Source organism: Microtus pennsylvanicus, chromosome 6 (assembly GCF_037038515.1).
Source record: "Microtus pennsylvanicus isolate mMicPen1 chromosome 6, mMicPen1.hap1, whole genome shotgun sequence".
Classification (NCBI taxonomy): Eukaryota; Metazoa; Chordata; class Mammalia; order Rodentia; family Cricetidae; genus Microtus; species Microtus pennsylvanicus.
The window spans coordinates 57,112,819-57,136,173 of NC_134584.1; the positions used below are offsets into that span (position 1 = coordinate 57,112,819).

General features: G+C 45.6%; 2 protein-coding genes across 2 annotated transcripts in view; one reads left to right on the top strand and one right to left on the bottom strand.

Moving 5' to 3' along the window:
* The window catches only part of Dmgdh (dimethylglycine dehydrogenase), a 69,484-nt gene extending 68,353 nt beyond the window's left edge, over positions 1 to 1,131 (bottom strand). Inside the window, exon 1 of the mRNA XM_075977855.1 lies at positions 1,020 to 1,131. Coding sequence (XP_075833970.1) covers positions 1,020 to 1,105 — 86 coding nt within the window. The 5' untranslated portion in view covers positions 1,106 to 1,131. The remainder of the gene's footprint in view (positions 1 to 1,019) is intronic.
* A 146-nt stretch (positions 1,132 to 1,277) lies between these two features.
* On the top strand, positions 1,278 to 22,365 carry Bhmt2 (betaine--homocysteine S-methyltransferase 2). Its single transcript, XM_075977856.1, has 8 exons — positions 1,278 to 1,310; positions 5,335 to 5,467; positions 7,180 to 7,271; positions 12,135 to 12,326; positions 14,632 to 14,779; positions 15,161 to 15,343; positions 16,063 to 16,291; positions 20,998 to 22,365. The coding sequence occupies exons 1-8, from the start codon at positions 1,278 to 1,280 to the stop codon at positions 21,077 to 21,079; spliced, it is 1,092 nt and encodes a 363-aa protein (XP_075833971.1). The 3' UTR covers positions 21,080 to 22,365.
* Positions 22,366 to 23,355: the final 990 nt, after the last annotated feature.

The window sequence follows — 23,355 nt, forward strand, 5'->3', positions numbered from 1 at the left end:
GAGGGGAATTAGCATCCTGTTTTTGCTGATGAGGAATCTGTGCTGGGCCAGCAGCTGCTGTGTCTGAAGGAACCAGAACTCTCTGCTGTTCTGGAGGCCCTGCATTCCCAGAACCAGGAACAAGCCCACACACTACAGGCGCTATGTAAAAATCTGTCGATGGAAGGATGGCCAGCTGCTACTTAAAAGCAATCCTTGCACACCATAGGCTGTACAATGCAAACAGAGTCAGTACCTAACGTTTGTTGAGTGACTCTTTGAATAGGAGCCTTGCCTTGCCACCGTGGGTGACATCAGGAATGAGTACAGGAAAATCAAAGATGCTGTTTTGCTCTTCTACATACACAGACAATTCCATCTCACTTATGAAGTTTCACAACCCTGCTCTAGGAGCCAAGGAAGGAAGACATGGGTAACAAGCACCCACCGGCAAAGCATCCTAATCTTACCCAAATCTCACTGTCTTTGGGCAAGTTTGTTGCTGTCCTTTGATCTTTCAAATGACCTAACCCTTTCCCTAACAGTTTTGTTTAAAAAAAAATTAAAACAAAAACAGACTCTCTATTTGCCTAAACACACGTGCGTTAAAAATGCCAAGTTTACGTTCTCTGCGTTACCAACCAACCCGACCTAAGCAGTCTAATTGTTAATGAGTAGACTGATTAATTATATTATAGACTATTGATCAGATGAAAAACTATGCAGCCATTCAAAAAAAATAAGGCAAATCAATGCACCCTGGAATAGAATAATCTCAAAGACGGATTAACATTGAAAACAAAACAATGATAACAACCACCATCAGGGTGGGAGTATATCGGAGGCCGTTTGAACACAGGAGACAGGTTCCTACAGACAGACATCCACAAGCTGCCCATTGCTGACCGGGTAGGGCTTGGGGCCAGAGAAACTGACAGTTTTCCCTGGTAGTTGTAGGTAATCCCAGGAGGACTCCAGCCGGTTCCTGTGGGGAGCTTAACGGGTCCCCTCTTCCACACCTGCAGGCGGTGAGCACTCACCCTTCCCGGCGGCCGGTGGAACTTAGGCGCCCAGGGCAGCCCCGCAGTGCCAGACTCCGCAGCCTCAGCGCGCCCGGGCGGAGCATGGCGGAGGGGAGGCTAAGCACAGACAACACGGACTGTGGCCTTAGGCAGGAGGCAGAAGGAGTGGGGAGGGAGAGGGCGGGAGGGGGTCCTCCCACAGAGGGGCGGGCTCCGGCACCGAGGCGCCTCCGGGACCGGTGCCACCGGGACCCGCGCCTGCACAATCGCGGGGACATGGCACCAGCCGGAGGCCCGCGGGCCAAGAAGGTGAGTGTTGCTCAGGCCTTCTTCCTTTCCAGCGAAGTTCAAATCCCGCTTCAGCCAAACCCCTAAGACCTTATTAGAACGATATGTGCGGCCCAGAGCCTCAGTTTACCGGATTGCAAGTGGATTAGCAGTCGTGGAGCCCTTATCCAGCTCAGAGTATCTGCATTTGCTGGTATCCCGAGTTTGCGGGGTGGGGGTGGGGGTGGGGTGGGGACTGAGACTCAAGAGTCAGAGGACCTACTCAGAGTTGGTGATCGCTTTCAGGGCAGAGGAGGGATCTGAGGTCAAGGTTTTGGGTTTAAGAGACCCTTATTTTTCTCTCTCACGGAAGCCCATGCAATAGATAGCCCCTGGCGTTCATCTACCCGTTTCTGTCAGTTTCCCTCAGGTTTCCTAAGCGCGTCAACCAGGCCCTGTGGCTTCATGCCTGTCCTGTATGAAACAAGGACACCTTGCATTTCTCAGGCCCGGGGGTGGAAGTCCCCTCTGTTGCCTTCAGAAGGCAGTCCCACATCTGGCCCTTCTCCCATGGCGACCAGATTTGGACTTCATTCCCACAACACTGAGGACATGTTGTGGAAGCAAGGAATAGCCAAACAACCAGAAAGGCATGAACTTGGAAGAGGGGACTCCCAGGACCCACCAGAATCGTCCTCCCGAAACAATTCAGAGTCCTGGGATAGTGGAAGCAAGACACAGGCACCTCTGCTTTAGGAATGCTAAGAAACTGGGGACAGAGGTGGCCTACACTAGGGATTGAGAGAAGTCCAAGTTCAACCCCTTGCTAAATTGCTAGTCAGCCATTAACAGCTCCCAATGAGAAAGAACTGAGGGCAATGGTGACGTCAGCCAGCATAGACCCACCCTAACGGAGCAATAGTTACAGACACACGGGCAAAGAACTAGTCAGAGTCCCGCGCAAAATGTGGAGCCTATGTTTCATAGCTCGCTGAGAGATGTTCTTCTAATGACAAAAGTTAAAGTGTAGGAAAGAAATGAGATTGTTTAAAAGACTTGCCTGGGGTGTGGCCCATGCACGCCTTTAATTCCAGGACTCAGGAGGCAGAGGCAAGTGGACCTCTTCTGAATTTGAGGGCCAGCCTGGACTACAAATCGAGTTCCAGAACAGCCAGGGCTGTCCCTGCCTCGAAAAACCAAAAACCAAAACAAAACAAAAAGACTCCTTTTAAAGATGAAGCGCATTGTGTTGCCTTCCTTCACCTGACCTTCTGAAATGCTATGTTCATTTTTACAATTCACTTTTTAAAATGAATTTTCATTACATTTATGCATGCACTTATTTATTGGGTATGTGCGGGTGTGGACATACTATGATATACCTGTGGCAGCCAAAGGAAACTTGCAGAAATTGGTTCTCTCTGTCTACCAAATGTGCCAGGGATTAAACTCAGCCATAGTGTTTGAGAGCAGTCACCTGCACTTAACAAATCGTCTTGCCAGCCCATAATTCACTTTTTAATTTTTATTTCTAGAGGACATTTTTATTTTCAGACAGGTTCTAGCTCTGGAACCCTGGCTATCCTGGAACTCCCTAACCTCAAACTCACAAAAGTCCTCCTGCCTCTGCTGGGATTAAATTAAATTCCAAGTGCTGGGATTAAAAACTGCACCTCCACTCCTGGCTATTCCCCTTTTTAAAAAGGTTTTGTGGGGCCAGTGTGGTGATACATGTCTGTAGTCCCAGCACTCAGGCAGCAGAAGCAGGTGGCTCCCTGAGTTTGAGGCCAGCCCAGTTTACATAGTGAGTTTCCCCTACCCAGGGCTACACGGTAAAATCCTGACCTTTTCTTTTAAGGTTTTTTTGTTTTGTTTTGTTTTTCTTTTAAGGTTTTGAAAACATTCTGTGCCCATTCCTCTGGGACTCTGCCCCTGGAATGGCATGTTTTCATGCTGGTCCCTGTTAATGTGTTCCTGAGAGAGAACTCGGGACCTATCTCTCCTCAGCTGGCAAGCACAGGTCGCCCGAGCCTTCATCCCATTCCTCAAACCACAGAAACTGCCTCCTTCCCACCTCCCCCCAAGCCAAGACAGGCAGATGGGGCTGTTTAGGCAGTTTGAATGGCCTCCCCTGAGGATCAACAGTCTCAGCCTGAGCCCAGGTGGTAAATGCAGAGGTTTCAGGTTGCTATCTTCCAAGAGAGGGATGTAAAGGCACCCCCAGCCCCCACCCTAAGACCAGCAGGTGCACTGTCTGGTGGAGGATGAACGAGAAGGTGGACTGGGCAGGTGAACTCACATCCTCGCATCTTATCCCGTTCTCACCTAAGCTGGCATTAGAACTAAGTGAGGAGGGGGAGACAAGGAGGGACAGGCTGCTCGGGCTTCAGATTTCCAAAATCCAGTTATTCTGATAATGACGACAAAGAAAATGGAGACTTTAAAATGCTGGGCAGGGGGCTCGAGACGTTGTTCAACAGTCAAGGGCCCTGGCTGCTCTTTCAGAGGACCTGAGCTCAGTTTCAGCACCGGTGTTAGGAAGCTCATGGCTACCTGTGATCGGTAGTCAGAGGAGTGGATCTGCTGTCCTGTGGGCTCTTAGGTCACTGCACACACACGCACACGTGTGCACACACACACAAAAACACATAAAAGGTACCATAAATTTCTAAAGAAAACATTGGACAAGCTTCCAGATAAGAAAGGAAAATGAACCGAGTGGTGGCACACGCCTTTAGTCCCAACACTCAAGAGGCAGAGGTAGGCAGATCTCTGTGAGTTTGAGGCCAGCCTGATCTACAGAGTGAATTCTAGTACAGCCAGAGCTGTTACATAGAGAAACCCTGTCTTGAAAAACCAAAATAATAATGATAATAAAAGAAAAGAAAATGTGTCCCCGTCTACCCCGTCTCACAAAGACACAGTAGTCAAAATCTGCATTATGGTCCTTTTAAAGCCTGCCGGTTTTTGCTGGAAGAGTGCCAGGCTTTGCCTTTGCTTCTCAGGACACAGCCACTACCACTTGCGGTGCATCCGATGTTTTCAGAACCACTCGGTACCCCTGCTGTCTCAGCTGGCAGAGTTCCCTAAGAACCTCTCCTTTATTAGATGCTGGTAGAGGTGGGAGGAACATAGACAAATAAGATATGTCACCCCCCCACACACACACACACATCCTACCATCAAAGCAAGGCAGGTAATGACCGGATGCTTTTGGACAGCTGCACACATGGACGAAGGTGCTGACGTTGTCAGGGCACAAGGAAAGGCGATGACCAACAGGAGAAGGACAGTGAGGTGTATTAAGATCATTCAGTAATCCAGTGGCTGTGGCAACAGGGGCGAGGGAGCCATGAAATGCCTCACAGACACAAGCTTCAAGGTTGGATACGGGAAGAAGGAACCTAGGCGAGAAACCTGGAGTAACGGTTTCCCGTCAAGGACTGGGTGATGTGTTCTAGTAAATTTGATTCTCAAATTGGTTAACCCAAGGAGGTGATATGCATCTCTCACCCAACAAGATGTAAAAGTAAGCCATGCATACTTGCCATGGCTACGCTCGGTCATCCTGCAAAACCGTATTACCAGTTGGCTCCCCTGACATTGAGTACACACGAGGGTGGCAGGGCTACAAGATCATTCTACGCCTAGGTGACATAATGCCACTCCAGCCAGAAGGGGAAAGATGGCCATGCCCAGCAGCCTGCAAGTTTGGGGGTTTGTTTAAGTTGAAAACATTGTGCCCCCAACCCCTAGTATATTAGTAACTAAGACAGAACATAAAAAACTAAAAATGATTATCAGGTTAATCAATGCTTTCAGTATAGTTTGACCCAGAAACTGTCAATTGAGAGAAAAAAAAAGTACCCATAGCTCCTTAACCGCACAAAATAGGTGTTTAGATTGGCCAGGAATCACACAGCAATGTCTTCTGAAACACTCTAAGACATAATTTTAGCAGAGCTATTGCCTGAAGAACACAAAATCCACATGTCTAAAATTGAAATCTTTACAAGGAAAAGCAGGGTGTGGAGAGAGCCTGTTGAGTCTCCCGTCTCTTTCCCAGGGCATTTTGGAGCGCCTGGACAGCGGGGAGGTTGTGGTTGGGGACGGCAGCTTTCTCATCACGCTAGAGAAGAGAGGCTTCGTGAAGGCCGGGCTCTGGACCCCGGAAGCAGTGGTGGAGCATCCAAGTGCAGGTGAGTACCTCAGCACCCAGAAGTGTATGTACAAGTAACAGTTGGCTTCAACACCAACGAAGGAAAATCAAGGAACAACAGCAAGCATTTCCTAAGGACTGCTTCCTTTGCACAATTGCCAAGGGGTGGAGGCTAAGGCAGAGTGTGGACTGAAGCACAGGAAACAGTATCCTTCTCTCTCCCTCTCTTTCTTCTTTCTCTCTCTCTCTTTCTCTCTCTTCCTCCCTCCAACCCTCCCTTCCTCTCTCCCTCTCTCCGCTCATATTTTCTTAATATTATCTGTTTATTCCTAGGAAATTTCCCTTGTAGCTATTCAAGAATTTTTGTAAATTAGCAAAAATCATTAGTTGCTTTAGCTTCATCCCGCTGAAGGTTGTGCACGGTAGATAACAACCATGGCCACCACCAGCTTAATGAAGCAGACAGCCAGGCTCTGGGGACCAGAATGCATCTTCCTGACTTGGGGGAAAAAATAAAACTAAAAGAGTTAGAAGCTAGAAACCATTGCAGTTGGTTGGTGACCTTACAATGGTGCTTTAACTATACCTGGCTTTATTGTTTTCCCTTGCCTTTCTAGAGTCGGGGGGCCAAGCTCCAAGAATAAGAGGGGAGATCAGGCCACACACTGGAAGTGTGGCTTGAATCTACCGGACTTCATTCACACATACATCACGCACAAGAGAAAGCTAGGGTCCTTGCTTGGTTCTTCCGCAGAACAGCAGTGTATTAGACAAGACCCTTGACCTCTTTGAGAATCTGCTCCTCTGACTGTCACAAGGGGCAGGACATGGGCCAACCATGAGGGACAGATGAGTTTACCACCTTGAGCTGCCCACGCGTTGTTGGAGCCCTGAGCCCATTTGTGCTATTTCCTGAGACTGCTCAGACACCCACTTCCGTGGAGGACAGAACAGCTTTGCTTCTCCAGTGCCTCTTGGGACTTTTTCATTTTTGTCTTACTTTTGAAAGATCTTTCAGCTAAACTGAATGTGTTGAATTAGCCAGAAGGGGGTGCTGGTGGGACGGAAGTAAAGGGGGATTTTTCTTTTCTTTCCTTTTTGTTTTAGCAGAGTCTCAGACATCCTAGGCTCGCCTCAAGCTAGCAATGTAGCTGAGGTAAACCTCAAACTTCTTCTGATCCCCCTGCCTCCACCTGAGTGCTAAGATCACACCTGCTTCACAGGGTGCTGATGATCAAATCCAGGGCTTTATTCACACTGAGGAAGCATTCTGCCAACTGGGCTACATTCCCACCCCAGGGAGCTGACTCTCTCAGAGGCTATGTGCAGCCAGGGCTGCTTACCACATGGTCCCTTCATCCTTGCTGTGGAATCTGCCTGCTGTAGGTGTCATGCACAGGGCTGCTGCCCTCTGTGTGAGCTTCTTCACTCTTCCCACTTGGGTGATAATAGGCCAGCGGCATCCTGCACACATTGCCGTGTGAATAAACTCCAGACAAGGGATGAGGGGACAAGAGCTAGTCAGGCTTTATAGTCTCTGCAGGGGACTCACTGGAGAGCAGTCAGCAGAACCCCGTGGGATGCTCCCACAGTGCATGTGGCCCTGTCACACTCCTGGCTTTAATTGGTAGCTTTCTCAGTTCTTGGTTTGAAATTGGATCTGGTGGGAAGGAAAGAAAGGAAGGGAGCTGCTAGTGAGAATGTAAGCTTCTGGAATTTGATTTTGTGATTGTGATTTCAATTGCTTGGCAGTTCGCCAGCTCCACACAGAATTCTTGAGAGCGGGAGCTGATGTCTTGCAGACTTTCACCTTCTCTGCCACTGAGGACAATATGGAAAGCAAGGTAATTGGGGTACGGGTAGGGGGCAGCCACCAGGAACAAGTCTTCTCATGGGAGGTGGTAGAACTGGGCTCCTGTGTTACTGTGCTGGTCATAAATTCATGACTCCACAGACTTGTGTATGGAAGAGAATGTCTTCGGGTCTTCATTGCTGTGAAGAGACACCATGACCACTGCAACTCATACAAAGCAAACATTTCATTGGGGTGGCTCGCTTACAGTTTTAGAGGTTCAGTACCTTATCGTCATGATGAGGAGCATGGTGGTGTGCAGGCAGACATGGTGCTGAAGCTGGGAGTGCTACATCTTGTAGGCAACAGGAAGGCAGCTGATTGTCACACTGAGGGAAGCTTGAGCAAAAGAGACCTCAAAGCCCGCCCACACCCTGACATACTTCCTCCATCAAGGTCATACTTCCTAATAGTGCTGCTTCTTTTGTGGGCCATTTTCTTTCAAACCCACCATACAGAACATCATCAGTTCAAGTGTAAGATGATAAGACCAGACAGAATGGGCTGTTGGAAGACTGAGGCATCCCTGCAATGAGGTTTTGTGGAGAAAGAACATTCCTCTGGATCATTTTTTTACGCCTTCACTCTGTATTGTCCCTTTATCCCCTTATCTGTCTGGAGACAGCGGAACCTTGAGAACCTAAGGCTGGCCTACAAATGACAAAAATCAGTCTCAATACCCAACTCTGCGGTCTACTGCCTGTGTGGCTTCATGGAAGACCATCCTGCATGGCACATTGGCCTTAGCCCTGGAAAAGATAATACACAGAGTTATGCTCAGACCTGCCAGGAAGAGCAGATGAGATGAAGGATGAGGAAACATTTGCAGAGCCAACTGTTCATGGCAACTGACGTTTATGGGTGCTCATGTTCATTGGGGAAACCCACATTTAATGAGAAGCAATATGTCCATGTTTATGGTTCCGTCCATGGACTCTCATTATGGTACTCTCTGTGCTAAGCAGAAAGATGATATAAAAAAAAAACAGAGGTGTCTTAGGGTTCCTATTGCTGTGAAGAGACATTATGACCACAATAGCTCTTATAGAGGAAACATTTATTTGAGGTGGCAGCTTACACTGCAGAGATTTAGTCCATTACTTTCATGGTGGAGAGCATGGTGTTATGCAGGCAAACATGGTACTGGCTACATCTTAATCAGAAGTCAACTGTTGAGCAAAGTTTAAGCAAAAGAGACCTCAAAGAGACACACAGTGACGCACTTCCTACAACAAGGCCACAACTCCTAATACTGCCACTGTCTATGAGCTAATGGGGGCCAATGGCATGCAAACCATCACAAGAGGCTTAGACCATCTTTATATATATTTGAACTTTACATTTTTCTCTACTCCCCTCCCTGTCTCTATCCTCCCCTTCAACCTTCTCCCAAGGTCCCCATGCTCCCAAGTTACTCAGGAGATCTTGTCTTTTTCTACTTCCCATGTAGATTAGATCGATGTAAGTCTCTCTTAGTGTCCACATTGCTGTCTAAGTTCTCTGGGATTGTGGTTTGTAGGCTGCTTTTCTTTGCTTTATGATTAAAAACCACTTATGAGTGAGTACATATGATAATTGTCTTTCTTTCTCTAAAAGTTTTTCTAACTCCATCCTTTTGCCTGAAAATTTCAAGATGTCATTATCTTTTTCTCCACTGTGTAAATGTACCACATTTTCCTTATCCATTCTTTGTTTGAGAAGCATTTAGGTTTTTTCCAGGTTATGACTATGACAAACCATGTCATTATTTTTTTCTCCACTGTGTAAATGTACCACATTTTCCTTATCCATTCTTTGGTCAAGGGGCATTTAGGTTGTTTCCAGGTTCTGGCTATGACAAACAATGCTGCTGTGAACATAGTTGAGCACATGTCCTTGCGGCACGATTGAATATCCTTTGGATATATACCCAAAAGCGGTATTACTGGGTCTTGAGGAAGATGGTTTCCTAATTTTCTGAGAAATCACCACACTGACATCTAAATTTGCTGTACCAGCTTGCACTCCCACCAGCAATGCAGAAGTGTTCCCTTTACCCCACAACCTCTCCAGCATAAGCTGTCATCAGTGTTTTTGATCTTGGCCAATCTTACAGGTGTAAGATGGAATCTCAGAGTTGTTTTGATTTGCATTTCTCTGATGACTAAGGATGTTGAGCATTTCCTTAAGTGTCTTTCAGCCATTTTAGAGTTCTCTGTTGAGAGTTCTCTGTTTAGGTCTGTACTCTATTTTTTAAATCGAATTATTTGTTCTTTTGAGTTCTTTGTATATTTTGGTGTATTTCTTCTACACATCAGAAGGATAGATTCTGTTTTCATATCTAATCTGTTAGCCTGTGTCTTTTTATAGGTGAGTTTAGTCCATTTATATTAAGGGATATTAATGACTAGTGGTTGCTATCTCCTGTTAATTTAGTTTTTGCTGGTGGTGATATTAATTTGTGTATTTTCCCCTTTGGGGTTTGCTGCTGTGAGATCACAGACACAGAGATTGTCTGTGTTTTTGTTGATGTAGCCAACTTCCTTGGGTTAGAGTTTTCCTTCTAGTGCTTTGTGTAGGGCTGGGTTTGTGGCTAGGTATTGGATAAATCTGGTTTTGTCATGGAATATCTTGTTTTGTTCTTCTACGGTGATTGAAAGTTTTGCTGGATATAGTAATCTGGGCTGGCATCTGTGGTTTCTTAATGTCTGGATAACGTTTGACTCTGACCTTCTGGATTTCATTGTCTCCAATGAGAAGTCAGGTATAATTCTGATAGGTCTACCTTTATATGTTACTTGGCCTTTTTTCTTTGCAGCTCTTAATATTCTTTCTTTACTCTGTATGTTTGGTGTTTTGATTATTATGTGGCAAGGGGACTATTTTGGATCCAGTCTATTTGGTGTTCTGTAAGCTTCTTGTATCTTCATAGGCATATCCTTCTTTAGATTGGGGAAGTTTTTCTTCTATGATTTTGTTAAATATATTTTCTGTGCTTTTGAGTTGAACTTCTCCTTCTTCTATACCTATTATTCTTAGGTTTGGTCTTTTCATGGTGTCCCATATTTCCTGGATATTTTGTGTTAAGTTTTTGTTAGAGTTAATGTTTTCTTTGACTGATGAGTCTATTTCCTCTATTGTATCTTCAGCACTTGAGATTCTCTCTTCCATCTCTTGTATTCTGCTGTTCATGTTTGCGTTTGTGGTTCCTGATCATTTTCTCATGATTTCTGTTTCTATAGTTCCCTCGACTTGTGTTTTCTTTATTGCCTCTATTTTACTTTTCAAGTCTTGAATAATTTTTCATATGTTTGATTGCTTTTTCTTGGTTTTCTTTAAGAGATGATGATGTCTTCCAATTTTTTATTTGTCTTTTCCTCCATTTCTTTGAGGGAATTTCTCATTTCCTCTTTAAGAGTCTCAAACATTCTCCTGAAGTTATATTTTAAGTCATTTTCTTCTGCTTCATATATGGTTGGTTGTTCACGTCTTGCTGTTGTAGGGTCTCTAGATTTTACTGTGTTGTGTTGCTCTTTGTGGTGTTGTGTGTGTTCTTGCCTTGTCTACTCATCTTTTTCTCTAATTGGTGTAGTTGGGGCTGTCTGTGACTCTGTTGATTAATCTTTTAGGTGCTAGTGAATCCAAGGCTCAGATGGTTGTTCCTTATGGTACAGTCACTGCCATGGTTCTAGTTACCCCATTGGTCACTCAGTGTTCCTGGAAGTTGCTCAACGCTCCCGGGCTTTGCTCTGCTGCTCCCTTGGAGTTTGCTGTCTCAGGCCTGCTTTGGTCTAGGTTGCCAGCTCAGACCTGTTTCTGCAAATGTCCCTGGTCTGGATCTGCTCCTGCAGAGGTCTCTGGTTTGGGGTTGGTCCTGCAAAGGTCTCTAGCTCTGATCTTCTCCCTGGTCTGGATCTGTTCTCTCTCCCATGGAGTTCATCATCTCAGGCCTGCTCTGGCCTAGGTCGCTGGCTCAATCCTGCTCCTGTGGAATTTGTTCGACCTTCTTCTTAAGAAGCTAATAATCTGTGTGAAAGGGGAATAAATAAAATTATTAAAATACAATGAGGTGGAACTGAAAAATGGCTCAGCAGTCAAGAGCAATTATTGCTCTGGGGGACCTGGATTCAATTCCCTTAACTCACATAACAGCTCACAACTGTCTGTAACTCCAACCCCTGGGACCTGATGTTCTCTTCTGGCCTCCAAGGGCATCAGCACACACATGGTACACAGACATACACGCAGGCAAAATCCCATGCAAATAATAATAATAATAATAATAATAATAATAATACTGGAGTGAGCTGCTATACCTCACAATTAGTCTAAATTTATGTTTTAAAAACTCAGTGCAGATAATAACAATAATGGAAATATAGTCACTGGTGGGGCTGGGGAGATGGCTCACTCAATAAAGTACTTGCTGTATAAACACAAAGCCGGAGGTTGGATTCCCAGAATCCATGTAAAAGTCAAGTACATTGATGCACACCTGTAACCCCATCACTAGCTTTGGGATGGACAGAAGCAGGCAGACTCCCAGTGAATGTAGCTAAATCTGTGAGATCCAGACTCAGTGAGAGACCTTGTCTCAAAAAACAACATGGAGAGCAATGGAAGAAGACACCTGGTGTTGACTTCTGGCCTCTACAAGTACATGCACCCCTCCCTCTTCTCTCTGTCTTTTTCTTCTTTTCCTCCCTTATTCCCTCCCTCCCTCACACAGGAGTCACTGGTAAGAGAGGAGATTATGTTCAGCTCTTCTTGAACTGTAGATTTCAGGACTGACTTGCTCCCTGCTCCCTCTGTGACTTATGACTTGTTTTATTTTACATTGAAAACACTGGGCTCCTGTTTCTGCTCTTGCTCTCAGTGGGAAGCCGTAAATGCAGCAGCCTGTGACCTAGCCAGGGAGGTGGCTGATGGAGGGGATGCTTTGGTGGCAGGGGGCCTCTGCCAGACATCGCTGTACAAATACCACAAGGATGAAACTAGAATCAAAAACCTTTTCCGACGACAGCTGGAAGTTTTTGTCAGGAAAAATGTGGACTTCTTGATTGCAGAGGTAAGGCTGGTCTTAGAGAAACTGGACAGATAGGGCTGCTCTATGCCCTGATATCCTCCATGCAGATGGTCAAAGGTTTAGGTTAACACACTGCATTCCAGGCAAGGCTCTGGCATCTGCATGCTGGGTTTCCTGTGAGGCAGGGGATGGACCCACAGCATGCCTCCATATGGCTGTTGTTTTCTGAGGTTACATGATTGTGGTAGCTGACTTGGGGGACAAGGAGATGAGAAAAAAAAAAAAAAGGACGGTGGCTTAGGGCAAACACATCCCCTCCCAAAGAAGAGGTCAGACCGGAAAGTGCTGCAGGGTAAGAGGTGGGTGTTGGAGACAGTGGAGGAGCAAAGCCAGGACAGCACAGCAGGCAGATGGCTCTTCAGGTTCACCCAGGCCTCACTAGCAAAGCTAAGCACCGAGTAACTGTCTTCTCCGTCCTGGCCTTTCTCACTGCTTCTCTGCTATTACTCGGCTTATCCCATGTGAATAACATTTTAAAGAAAGGACTGCAATAAGTCAGATTTTTGTTGTTGTTGCTGAGACATATACTTGAGAAAAGCAACTTAAGGAAAAAAAATCACTTGGGCTCGTGGTTTTGGAGGTTTGATCCCCGGCCAGCTGGCTTTAGTCACCTAGCTCTAGTCAGTAGTCAGGAGAGCATGACAGAGAGGGGGCATTGCAGAGCAGGGCATGGCCACCAGGAAGAGGAGGGGGCAGAAGGAAGGAGCCAAGACAAGATGGCCTCCAAGGGGCACCTCCAGTACCTATTTCCTCTCACCAGATCAAGCTTTCTACTACTTGCCAAAGATGCTGTCAAATTATGAATCAATTCACATCTAAGTAGGCTGATGAAGTCAGAGACCTCGTGGTCCAATCCTTTCTCATTTCTGGGCTCTGCCAGCTGAGTTCCAAGCCTTTGCCACATGAATCTATTGGGGGACATTTCATATCTAAGTGATAACAACTGGTCACCGGCAGGATGAACATGAAGGACATGCTCTCCCGTCTCTTCCCCATTTTCCGGCACAGTTATTCCTACCTGGGATCAAACCCCTGACTCAGATCTTCTCCCCATCACTATGTCTGCTAGTAGAAACCAGCTCAAGGCCCAGGGCTGTCTGCTCCTTGCTGCAGATTCTAGGAACACTGTCCAAAGTGTTTTCCAGTTGGGTAGGAATATGCGCCATTGTTTTCAGAGCTTTTCTTGATTATCTTTTTCATTCCCCAGCATGCTTCCATAGAATTTCTTTCAATAGTAAAGAAAGAAACCCAGCCATGGTGGTGCATGCCTTTGATCCCAGCACTCGGGAGGCAGAGGCAGGCAGATCTCTGAGTTCGAGGCCAGCCTGGTCTATAGAGCTCGTTCAGGACAGGAAGGCCAGCACTACATAGAAAAACCCTATCTCTCTCTAAAAGAAAAGAAAAGAACAAGAACAAAGAAACAAGAAACCAGGAGATTTGCTTCTGGCTCTTGTCCAATTATTTTAGGGTCACACTTTTAATTGCAGCACCAAAGGAAGCTTCTGGGAAGCACCCCGCATCTGATACCTGACCACCATCAGCTCTATCTTGTGTCCTAAGCCTCAGTCTAACCTTCTGGGAAATCTTCCCACTTTCCCTTTCCTCTTCATGGAGCTCCTAGGACACCTAACCAGACATGAGATTGAATCACTGAGAAGCATAATGAATGATAGAATGTCATCTTTCAGATCTAGCCCCAGTTCCATAAAAGATGATCCTCAGATCAACAAGGCAAGTGTTTATTCCTAGGTGACTCAGCGGTGCAGGGTATGACACATTGGACTTCTGGTGACAAATATGTGTGCTCCTTCAAGATTTTTATTTTAAATACTTAGCTATTTTTTTTTTGTTTTTTGTTGTTGCTTTGATTTTAGAGACAGGGTTTCTCTATGGAGCCCTGATTGTCCTGGAACTAGCGCTGTAGATCAGGCTAGCCTCAAACTCACAGAGATCCACCTGTTTCTGCCTTCTGAGTGTTGGGATTAAAGGCATGGGATTAAACCATTGCCCATTTTAACTTGCACACACAACTTTAAATGGTATGATTTTGTTTTACTAACAGTCACCAAATATTGATCTTTAGATAAAACTCCAGATAGTCTCATTGATGGAATTCTAGTCTTTACTCAGAAAGCGATTCTTTACATAATCTGTTAGACATGTCAGTCAGCAAGCTGTATCACATATTATAATTTGGTAATGGTTACACAGTTTTTCAGCATTTGTGCTTTACCATTCCAAAGCCTTCCTTAACTTGAGGCCAGTTTTAAGAAGTGCTGTCTCCTAGTATTTTGAGCATGTGGAAGAAGCTGTGTGGGCTGTGGAAGTCTTGAGAGAAGTGGGAAAACCTGTGGCTGCGACCATGTGCATCGGCCCGGAGGGGGACATGCATGACGTGATGCCTGGAGAGTGTGCAGTCAAGCTGGCGCGGGCAGGTAAAGTGGCCATGAAGACACGGGCGGTGCAGGGGCTTCCTGCGAGATGCAGCAAGGTTTGCTCAATATTGTCAGGGAAATAAAAGAACAAGAAGGAAATTTTCTTGTCTATAAGTCCTAGGGTAGCTAACCTCTAAACTGGCTTCCAAGGTTGACAGATTCATTGGTTGGTTGGTTGGCTGGCTAGTTGGTTGGTTGGTTTGGAATGAAACTGAATCATTTCTAATCAGCATAGCCCAGGCCAGTGTTGAATTTGTTACCCTCCTGCTCCCAGATGCTGTGGTGATAGGCATGAACCCCAACCAGCTCCACTTCCGTTATAAGAAGAACAAACAAATGAACCCACTGTAAGTTGTAATGATTCTTTATTGCCTCACGCAGGAGCGAACATCATTGGGGTCAACTGCCGATTTGGGCCCCGGACCAGCTTGCAGACCATCAAACTCATGAAGGAGGGCCTCAGGGATTCGGGCCTACAAGCTCACCTGATGGTGCAAAGCCTGGGCTTCCACACACCTGACTGTGGCAAGGGAGGGTTTGTGGACCTCCCAGAATATCCCTTCAGTAAGCTCGGGTGCATGAAAAATCCCTCGTGGGTTTGTTTTGTTAGTTTTTCACAAAGACAGAGTTTCTCTGTGTAGCCTTGGCTGTCCTGGAACTTGTTCTGCATACTAGGCTGGCCTTGAATTCATAAAGATCTGCCTTTCTCTGCCTCTGCCTCTCAAGCACCAGGATTAAAGTCATGTGTCATCACCGCCTGGCCCTCATGTTTCTTACTGTGACTAAATTGATAACAGTTTTGTAATATAAGGCTATATAAGGAAAAAAAATCTTTTAGTGTTAACCAAACGGAAGCTACCTTAAAGGATGAATAATCATTCTAGTACTTTGTTTTTTTTAACCTGGGGTGAGGCTGGGTGAAGGAGAAGCCCAACCAGCGAGAAAATGTCATTTGAAAATAGGAGGTGCATTGCTTACTTCTGCTTGTTTTCACCTAATACCTACTGAGAAGCAACTTAAGGGAAGCTGGGAGTCAAGGGAATGCGGTCCGTCATGGTGATGAGGCATGGCTGGAGTATCTGGTCACATGACCTCCGGGGACCAGATGAGGACAGGAAGCCTAGGTGCCGAGCAAACCTCAAGGTCTGCCTCTGGTGAAAGTCGCACCTTTCCAAACAGTCCACAGTTGGGGACAAAGTACTGGAACTCTTGAGCCTTTGGGGCACATTTCGCATTCGAACCAAAACAGATGGTAACAGAACCGTCAAATCACTGTATTGCAGGCATGGAGCCCAGAGTTGCCACCAGATGGGATATTCAAAAATACGCCAGAGAGGCCTATGACCTGGGGGTCAGGTACATCGGCGGCTGCTGCGGGTTTGAGCCCTACCATATCAGGGCCATTGCAGAGGAGCTGGCCCCAGAGAGAGGATTCCTGCCTCCGGCTTCAGAGAAACATGGCAGCTGGGGAAGTGGTTTGAACATGCACACCAAGCCCTGGGTCCGAGCAAGGTGGGGTCTTTTTATGTTGCACTCATACTTTCTCCAACCTCTTCTATGTATTGCTGTAGACGTGATGCGTGTACAGGCAGTGAGAACTCAGGCAGTGCAAAGGTGCCTAGGATGAAAGCAAGCCGCCCCACCCCTACCCCCACCCTGGCCCCGTTCCCAGGGAGTCCTGGTCTGCTCAGGCTGCTGTCACAGAATACCATCAACCGCGTGACTTAGAAACAACAGAAAGTTAGGGCTAGGACTGGGGTCCTGTACCTTAGCCAAAGCACCCATAAAACAAAGGCTTGCAGACTTTCTGTGAGTTCAAGGCCAGCCTGGTCTCTACAAAAGGAGCTCCAGCCCACCCCAGCTACAGAATGAGGCCCTGTCTCAAAACAAATGGAAATTGTTTCTCATAGAGTTCTAAAGTCCAAAGTCAAGCTGCTGGTAGATGCGGTGTTCGGTGAAAATCCACTTTCTCAAAGACAGTGGCTTTTTGTTGGGGGCTCTATAAAGAGTCTCTGTCCTACCAGCCAGCTCCCAAATAACCACATGGAGACTTACTGTTAATTACCAAAGCCTGGCCTTAGCTTAGACTTGTCCCACTAGCTCTTATAACTTAAATTAACCCATTTATATCAATCAACATTTTGCCTCGTGTGTTTTTTCCTTTTTTCCATTCTGTATGTCCAGCTCCCTCCACTTCTCATTGGCATCTCCCTGCAGCCCAGATTCAGCTCCTACTTCCTCTCTCTCTGCCCATAAGTCCTGTCTATATCTTCTGCCGGGCTATTGGCCATTCAGCTCTTTATTAAACCAATCACAGCAATACATTTTCACCCAGTGAACAAATATCACACAACAGGGTTTTCATAACAGAAGGGTCAAGTCAAGATCTCTGGAGGTCTTTGATAAGGACACTAATGCCATTAACTAGGGATCTACCACTGTGACTCGATTACCCACCCCCCAAGACCCAACTCTTGTGATCATATGGATTAGGTTTCAAAAGACATTTTTAATGGATACAAAAATTACATATTTATGGGTGCCACATGATGCTTCCATACACGTACACACTGGATAATTTCCATGTCAGGGTAAACAAACATGTCTGCCTCCTCCAATAGTTACCATTTCTTGACGGTAAAATATTCAAACTCCTTTCTTCCAGCTCATTGATATGTCATTTTATACATACATATATAATATATACATATATATTACAGTACTGTTTTCTGTAGTCATCTAGTATGTGCCTATCTATGTCTTAATCCATCAATATGAAGTTCACTCTATAAAGTTCACTCTCTACTCTCCCTGTCTCTTCTACTTTTTGGGCCGCCTTCCTGTACCGTGTGTGTGTGTGTGTGTGTGTGTGTGTGTGTGTGTGTGTGTGCGCGTGTGTAAGAACATTCTGGTGCTTGTGAATTCACAGAACAACCCTAGGTGTCATTCTTTCTCAGTTGCCATCCACCTTGGTTTTTTGAGACGGGGTTTTCCCTAGCTCCTGGAGTTTGCCCATTGGATTGCTTGGCTGGCTAGTGAGCACCTCCAGCCTCTGTCTCCCAGCACCAGGATAATAAGTGCACACCACCACACCTGGCCTTTTATGTGAGGTCTTGATGTTTGCATGGCAAACACTTTCTGACTGTGTGATTTCCCTGGCCTCATTCTTCAGCTGCTTCAAGTATACAATTAGCATTTTTAGCCATTGTGTCCTATTCTGTAGCCACGGTTCAGTCTTCCAGGATTTATCTATAGGTTGCTAAAATATAAAGCTGGAGGATGGCATGTACAACATGATCACAGTTGTCGTACGAGCAGCAGGACTCATGACATATCATTGGATGTCTTCTGTCCTATCTCTTAACCCTGCTCAGTAAGTAAATTCCTTTCTTTGTAGGTACAAAGTGAACACACTGGCATGCCCCAAGACTGCGTCCTTGGGGAGTAGAAAGTCGCATAACTGCTTTAAATGGAGACACTTGGTCTCAGCTTAGCAATGAAAAGAGTTCAGCTCCACACAGAATTAAGAGTCAAAACATGTTTCAGATTTAAACCTTCTTCTGTCTGATGAAGCCTCTAAAGGACTATGAATGATTCCAGTCCTCTTCAGAGGCAGAATAGGGGAGAGGCTGGAGAGATGGCTCAGTGGTTAGGAGCATTGGCTGCTCTTTCAGAAACCCTGAGTTTAACTCCCAGCAACCACATGGGGACTTTGGGGGAGGGTTGAAGGAGAGAGGGGAGAGGCAGGGAGGGGAGCAGAGAAAAATATAGAGCTCAATAAAAATCAATTGAAAAATGGAAAAAAATGAAATTAACCTAGAAAGCCAGATGTTAGACAAGTCTAAAGAATGTCAGTCCAATCACAAAGCCAATTTTCATCTGTGGAGAACTCACAAACATCTGTAATGGAATCTGGTGCCCTCGTCTAGAGTGCATAAAAACAGAACACTCATATACATAAAGAAATGGATTAAACAAAGCCAGACAGACAGAGGGTGGGAGGGAAATCTCCTCATCACTCACCTGTTACCCCCGTAGAGGCAGTACTCTGAGAGCCTGGTGGATCTCCGTGAGCATGTGGAGGTTCTTAGTCTCCCCAGCAGACTCTGGCATTCATGAACTGCCACTCTCCCCTTAGCTTCCTGCTTTTCCAGCAGGTCCCCCGGAGATCTTCTGCTGCCCCCGCACCCTGGGCCAGGCCCATGCTCTCGCTCTCACGCACAGACTCGAGTGCGGACTGATCCTCTCTGCTCCTGAGCAGCCCTGTTGACCCTTGGTTTTTTGATGGCTCTGAGTTTCCAGTGTGGTGTCCTGTGGGTGTCACAGGTCCTTGGCCATCCTCTGAGATTTCTGTGGAGGGACCATGGATGGGTCCCCTTTGATAGCCGCTGTCGCTCAACTCTTGGTGCCTCTACACTCTTCCATCCCAATGCGCTACTGTGCAAAGTCACCTCAGAACACAATGCATGCTGGAAGCGCAGGGAAGAGCAACCGCTCCACTTTGCAAACCTTGAGCCCCTTGAAGGGGAATTTCCCAAGCATCAGGGTCTGGTAGATTCTCTTCTCTCTTATATTCAACCAGTCTCCCAAATTCTCCACAGAGGTAAATTGGCTTTGTGATTGGACTAACATTCTTTATTCCTGTCTAACATCTGGCTTTCTAGGTTATTTCTAAGAGAATTTCTACTTAACTTCCTCTTTCATTGTTGAAAGAAGAACCACAGGCCTGCATCTTCTCTGAGTTCTTCCTGATCCTAAATTATTCTAAGTGTTATGATCGCTTTATTATTAAAGGCATTTCCCTCGGGGGCCCATGAGCCTTGTTCTGTTTTCCTATGTATCTGTGTTCGCTTTCTTCCACTACCTATCAATAAAACACCATCTCCTTTCCATGGTCTGGAAGCTGGTCGTGCCTTGGGTTACCTTCTCCTAGGGTCCTGTTTACTCAATGATGATATGTAGTAAATACATCTTCTTTGTTCATCTTGGTGAGATTTGAAGGCAAGAAACCGTTGCCAGAACTTTCTATGGGTATCCATCAGACAAGATGGTTCTCACAGGTTTCATTCATAAAAATGGACCAAATGTAATTCAAAGACAAAGGAAGGCACTTTGGTGATGAATATAAGTTTAAATAAGTGAAAATAGCTTATTTTAGTTGCTATAATCTGTGCAGCCTTAAAAGTAATGGGCCAATAAGATTAAGACCTTAGTCTGAAGACCAAAGTACTCTTTGCACCCTGAACTTCCAAACCTGTTAATGCTTGTAGAAAGTCATGATTCACGGGGGCCATTTTAAACCTCAAGTTCTGACATTACATCATATAAAAATATTAACCATTTTCACAAGTTTCCTAAGGAAAGCGAGGTAAACTGTAAGATTATATTTAACACCAAAGTCTGTAACCAAGAATCCTATACTCTTTTTTCTTTTGTCCCAAAAATAAGGAACAAAGCCCCACAAGGTTGTCTGTTTTCTGTTCTTGGTTACATAGTTGAAGAATTACCCTTTGCCTCATTATGTTTAAAACTGTCTCGATAACTTCTCAGTTCACTAAAATACTGAGTAGACTTAGGATGTCTCTGCTGGAGGTTTCAGGATGAAATGTAATTAATAGTTAGTTGTAAAATCTCCTATAACTGAAATACATTGTTCTGAAAGGTGGCCTTGAAGCCTAGCGATCAGTAAAGAAAGAGGATAAAAGTATGGAAACTGGCCTGGAGAGATGGCTCAGTCAGTAACCGGCTTGCCATAAAAGTAGTGAGGGCCTGAATTCCCACCCCCAGAACCCAAATGAAAAGGCGGGCACAGCAGTGCACATCTGGAGACCCGTGGATCCCTGGCCGGCTTAGTTAGTCACATTCCTGAGCTTCATAAATGTGACTCTGTCTCAAAACATAAGGTCCAGGGCAACTGAGGGAGATAGCTGGCCTCTGTGTGTACACACACATATGCACACAAGCATGCGAACACACATGTACACGCATATCTCACACACAAAAATTATGCAAAAGTCACTGGTGTGAATATACAGAGTTCTTCTGACTGTATGTTGAAACAAAAGTTCTACTTTAATCTGATCTCTCCCTCCCTCCATCTCTTCCCTCCCTCTCTTCCTCCCTTTCTCCCTCTTTTCTTCTCCCTAACACACACACACGTGCGACATACAGAATTTATAAAATTCTTTTACATAATGGTGCATATTTTCCAAACCCAGGGCTAGACGGGAATACTGGGAGAATCTGCAGCCAGCTTCAGGCAGGCCTTTCTGTCCTTCGCTCTCAAAGCCGGATGCATAAGAAGCAATGAAAGAAAACTCTGAAAAGACAGACCAAGAAGAACCGGTCTCAAGCCCTGTCTTCCTTGCTGCTTTCGTCAGCCTGCTTCGTGTTCCAGCTGCTGAGCATCGATGAGCTGCTGTCCCTTCAGTTCAAGCAACATGTCCCTCCCGAGCAGACTCGCCAGATGCTGTGGAGATGTGGAGGCTCCTAGACCCAGCCTCCCTCCCTAAGCACACTCTGTCTGGTAATTCTACAGTGCATCCATGCAGAGGTCAGCACGCAGGCTCTCAGGGTGGATTTGACATTCTTAAATAATCCGAAGTCAGCGAGAAGCTACCTTAGTGAATAATTCAGATATCTAAGCCAGATGCTTGAGGACGAGGGAGCGAGCAGGGCTCTGCTCTAGCAATCAATATGCTTTTCTCAAGTGATTTCTATTGTAGCTACAAATACATCTCAGTAGAAGAAATGCCGAAACTGTTGCGAGTGATGGCAGGATTATTAAAATCACAGGGCTTTGCTTTCAAAGATGACTTTTGCTTTCAGGTCCTAGGATTTTAAGAGCTCCTTTCTAACCACGCACAGCTAGACTGTAAACTGCTGACGGTCAAGGACCTTATACCATACTGCTCACAGCCCTCTTTATTTAGCTGAACATAATCACAGTGCTCAGTAAGATACTTGTTGCTTATAGTCAAACAGATGAACCCTAGAAGACCTTTTCAGAAGTCGGAGTTCAAGTCCATCTTGTTCTAGTGCTTTCTTGATTCCCATTTGTGTCATACACTGACAGTGTATCCACTTTTCTCCTTTTTGCAACAATGTAGCAATGTGTGACAATTAGTAAAATTACCATTTATTCTCTTTTTATGGAACTTGAGTGTCTTAAACTTCACAGACATTCTCTGGAATGATGATAATAAATATCTGTTACCTGCCATGCTCTAGCTTTGTCCGCTCTCATGGCCACGTCGTCACGGGGTTAAAACTGCAATTGATTCATTTTTAATATAGCAGGTTTGCAGGCGAGGATACGGGCCTGAGGAGGCCAAGGCAGTTGCCAAGGTCACACATGTGGGAGTGACATTTGAGCCTGCGTGCTCTAGATCTGGAACCCTCAAGCACTGCTCTGCCTTGCCGCTGCCTGAACACAGCTGTTGCTTTTATAATGATTGACTCGAGGTGTTGGTATTACCATTTCCTTAGATGTGTAATCTTTGTGTTGCAAGCCTTCAAATTCCTCTCTTCCAGTGCTTCGTAAAATATAAAACATGGAGTTTAAGGTCATTAAACTTACGAGTGGATTATGATTTATTTCTTACGAGTGAATCGACCCTTCAGTCTGGATGTGGTTGTTTCTGTAATGCTAAGAACCTGGGGCTCATTCACCCTTACCACTTCAGAATGCCATCCGATGCAGTCAGAGGGTGATTTAGCTCTCATCACGGCAAGGTCTTCCGAGTCCTTGAGGGTGACCAATCTAAGTGATCAAATGGCCGACTCTCCCTGCAAACCTCTCCAGCCAGTACTCATTCACTGGAGCCTCATGACCTCTCAAGGTCACTTACTTCTTTCTAAGATATGTCTCATTCTTAGAAAGTGACTCCGTGGGAATCAGAAATTTGCTCACTACAGCCAAACATTAGGCTTTGATTATCCATAGAACAACTTCCCCCCTCCCCCATTTGGTAACTCTTCCAACTTAAAGATCAGGGGGCCTGAAAAGGTGGCTCAGGGATTAAAAGTATGCATCTCCTTGGCAAAGAACTTACTTCAGTTTCCAGTGCCCACGTGGTAACTCGCAACTGTCTGCTAGTCCAGTTTCAGGGGATCTCATGCTCCCTCCTTGCCTCTGCAGCCTCTTGCACAGATATGGTGCACAAAACCTCACTTGGGCTCACATGCATACATACATACATGCACACATGCATACATACATAAATAAATGCCTTTTCTCAATTGATAATTTTTTTAAAGATAGCTGTTAGGCTTCCCTGAGCCTTCTTTTCCTCACCTCCTTCAAACCTAAAGGTTTGGAGACGTCATTTGTCCTATACCATAGGTGAGACAATCACTTAACATCTCTGTCAAGATCCTCTTCTGTGAAATGAAGGACACAACGGAAGCATTCTCACCGAGGTGCTGAGAGGATCAAATGAGATGATACGGCACTTAAAACAGTGTCTGGCACGTGATAGGCTCACACTGTGTCCCCTTGTCCCCGTGATGGCTCACCCCGGACCAAAGCCTCTTCCTGTGTTAGTGCCTGAGCTTGAACCTGCGCTCCGGCATGA

Bases quoted from the DNA above. Each gene is read 5' to 3' on its own strand.
- Bhmt2 (XM_075977856.1), top strand. From the start codon at position 1,278: ATGGCACCAGCCGGAGGCCCGCGGGCCAAGAAG. The intron at 15,344-16,062 runs GTAAGCTCGGGT...ACTGTATTGCAG, and splicing joins CCTCCCAGAATATCCCTTCA to GCATGGAGCCCAGAGTTGCC. The intron at 16,292-20,997 runs GTGGGGTCTTTT...TTCCAAACCCAG, and splicing joins AAGCCCTGGGTCCGAGCAAG to GGCTAGACGGGAATACTGGG.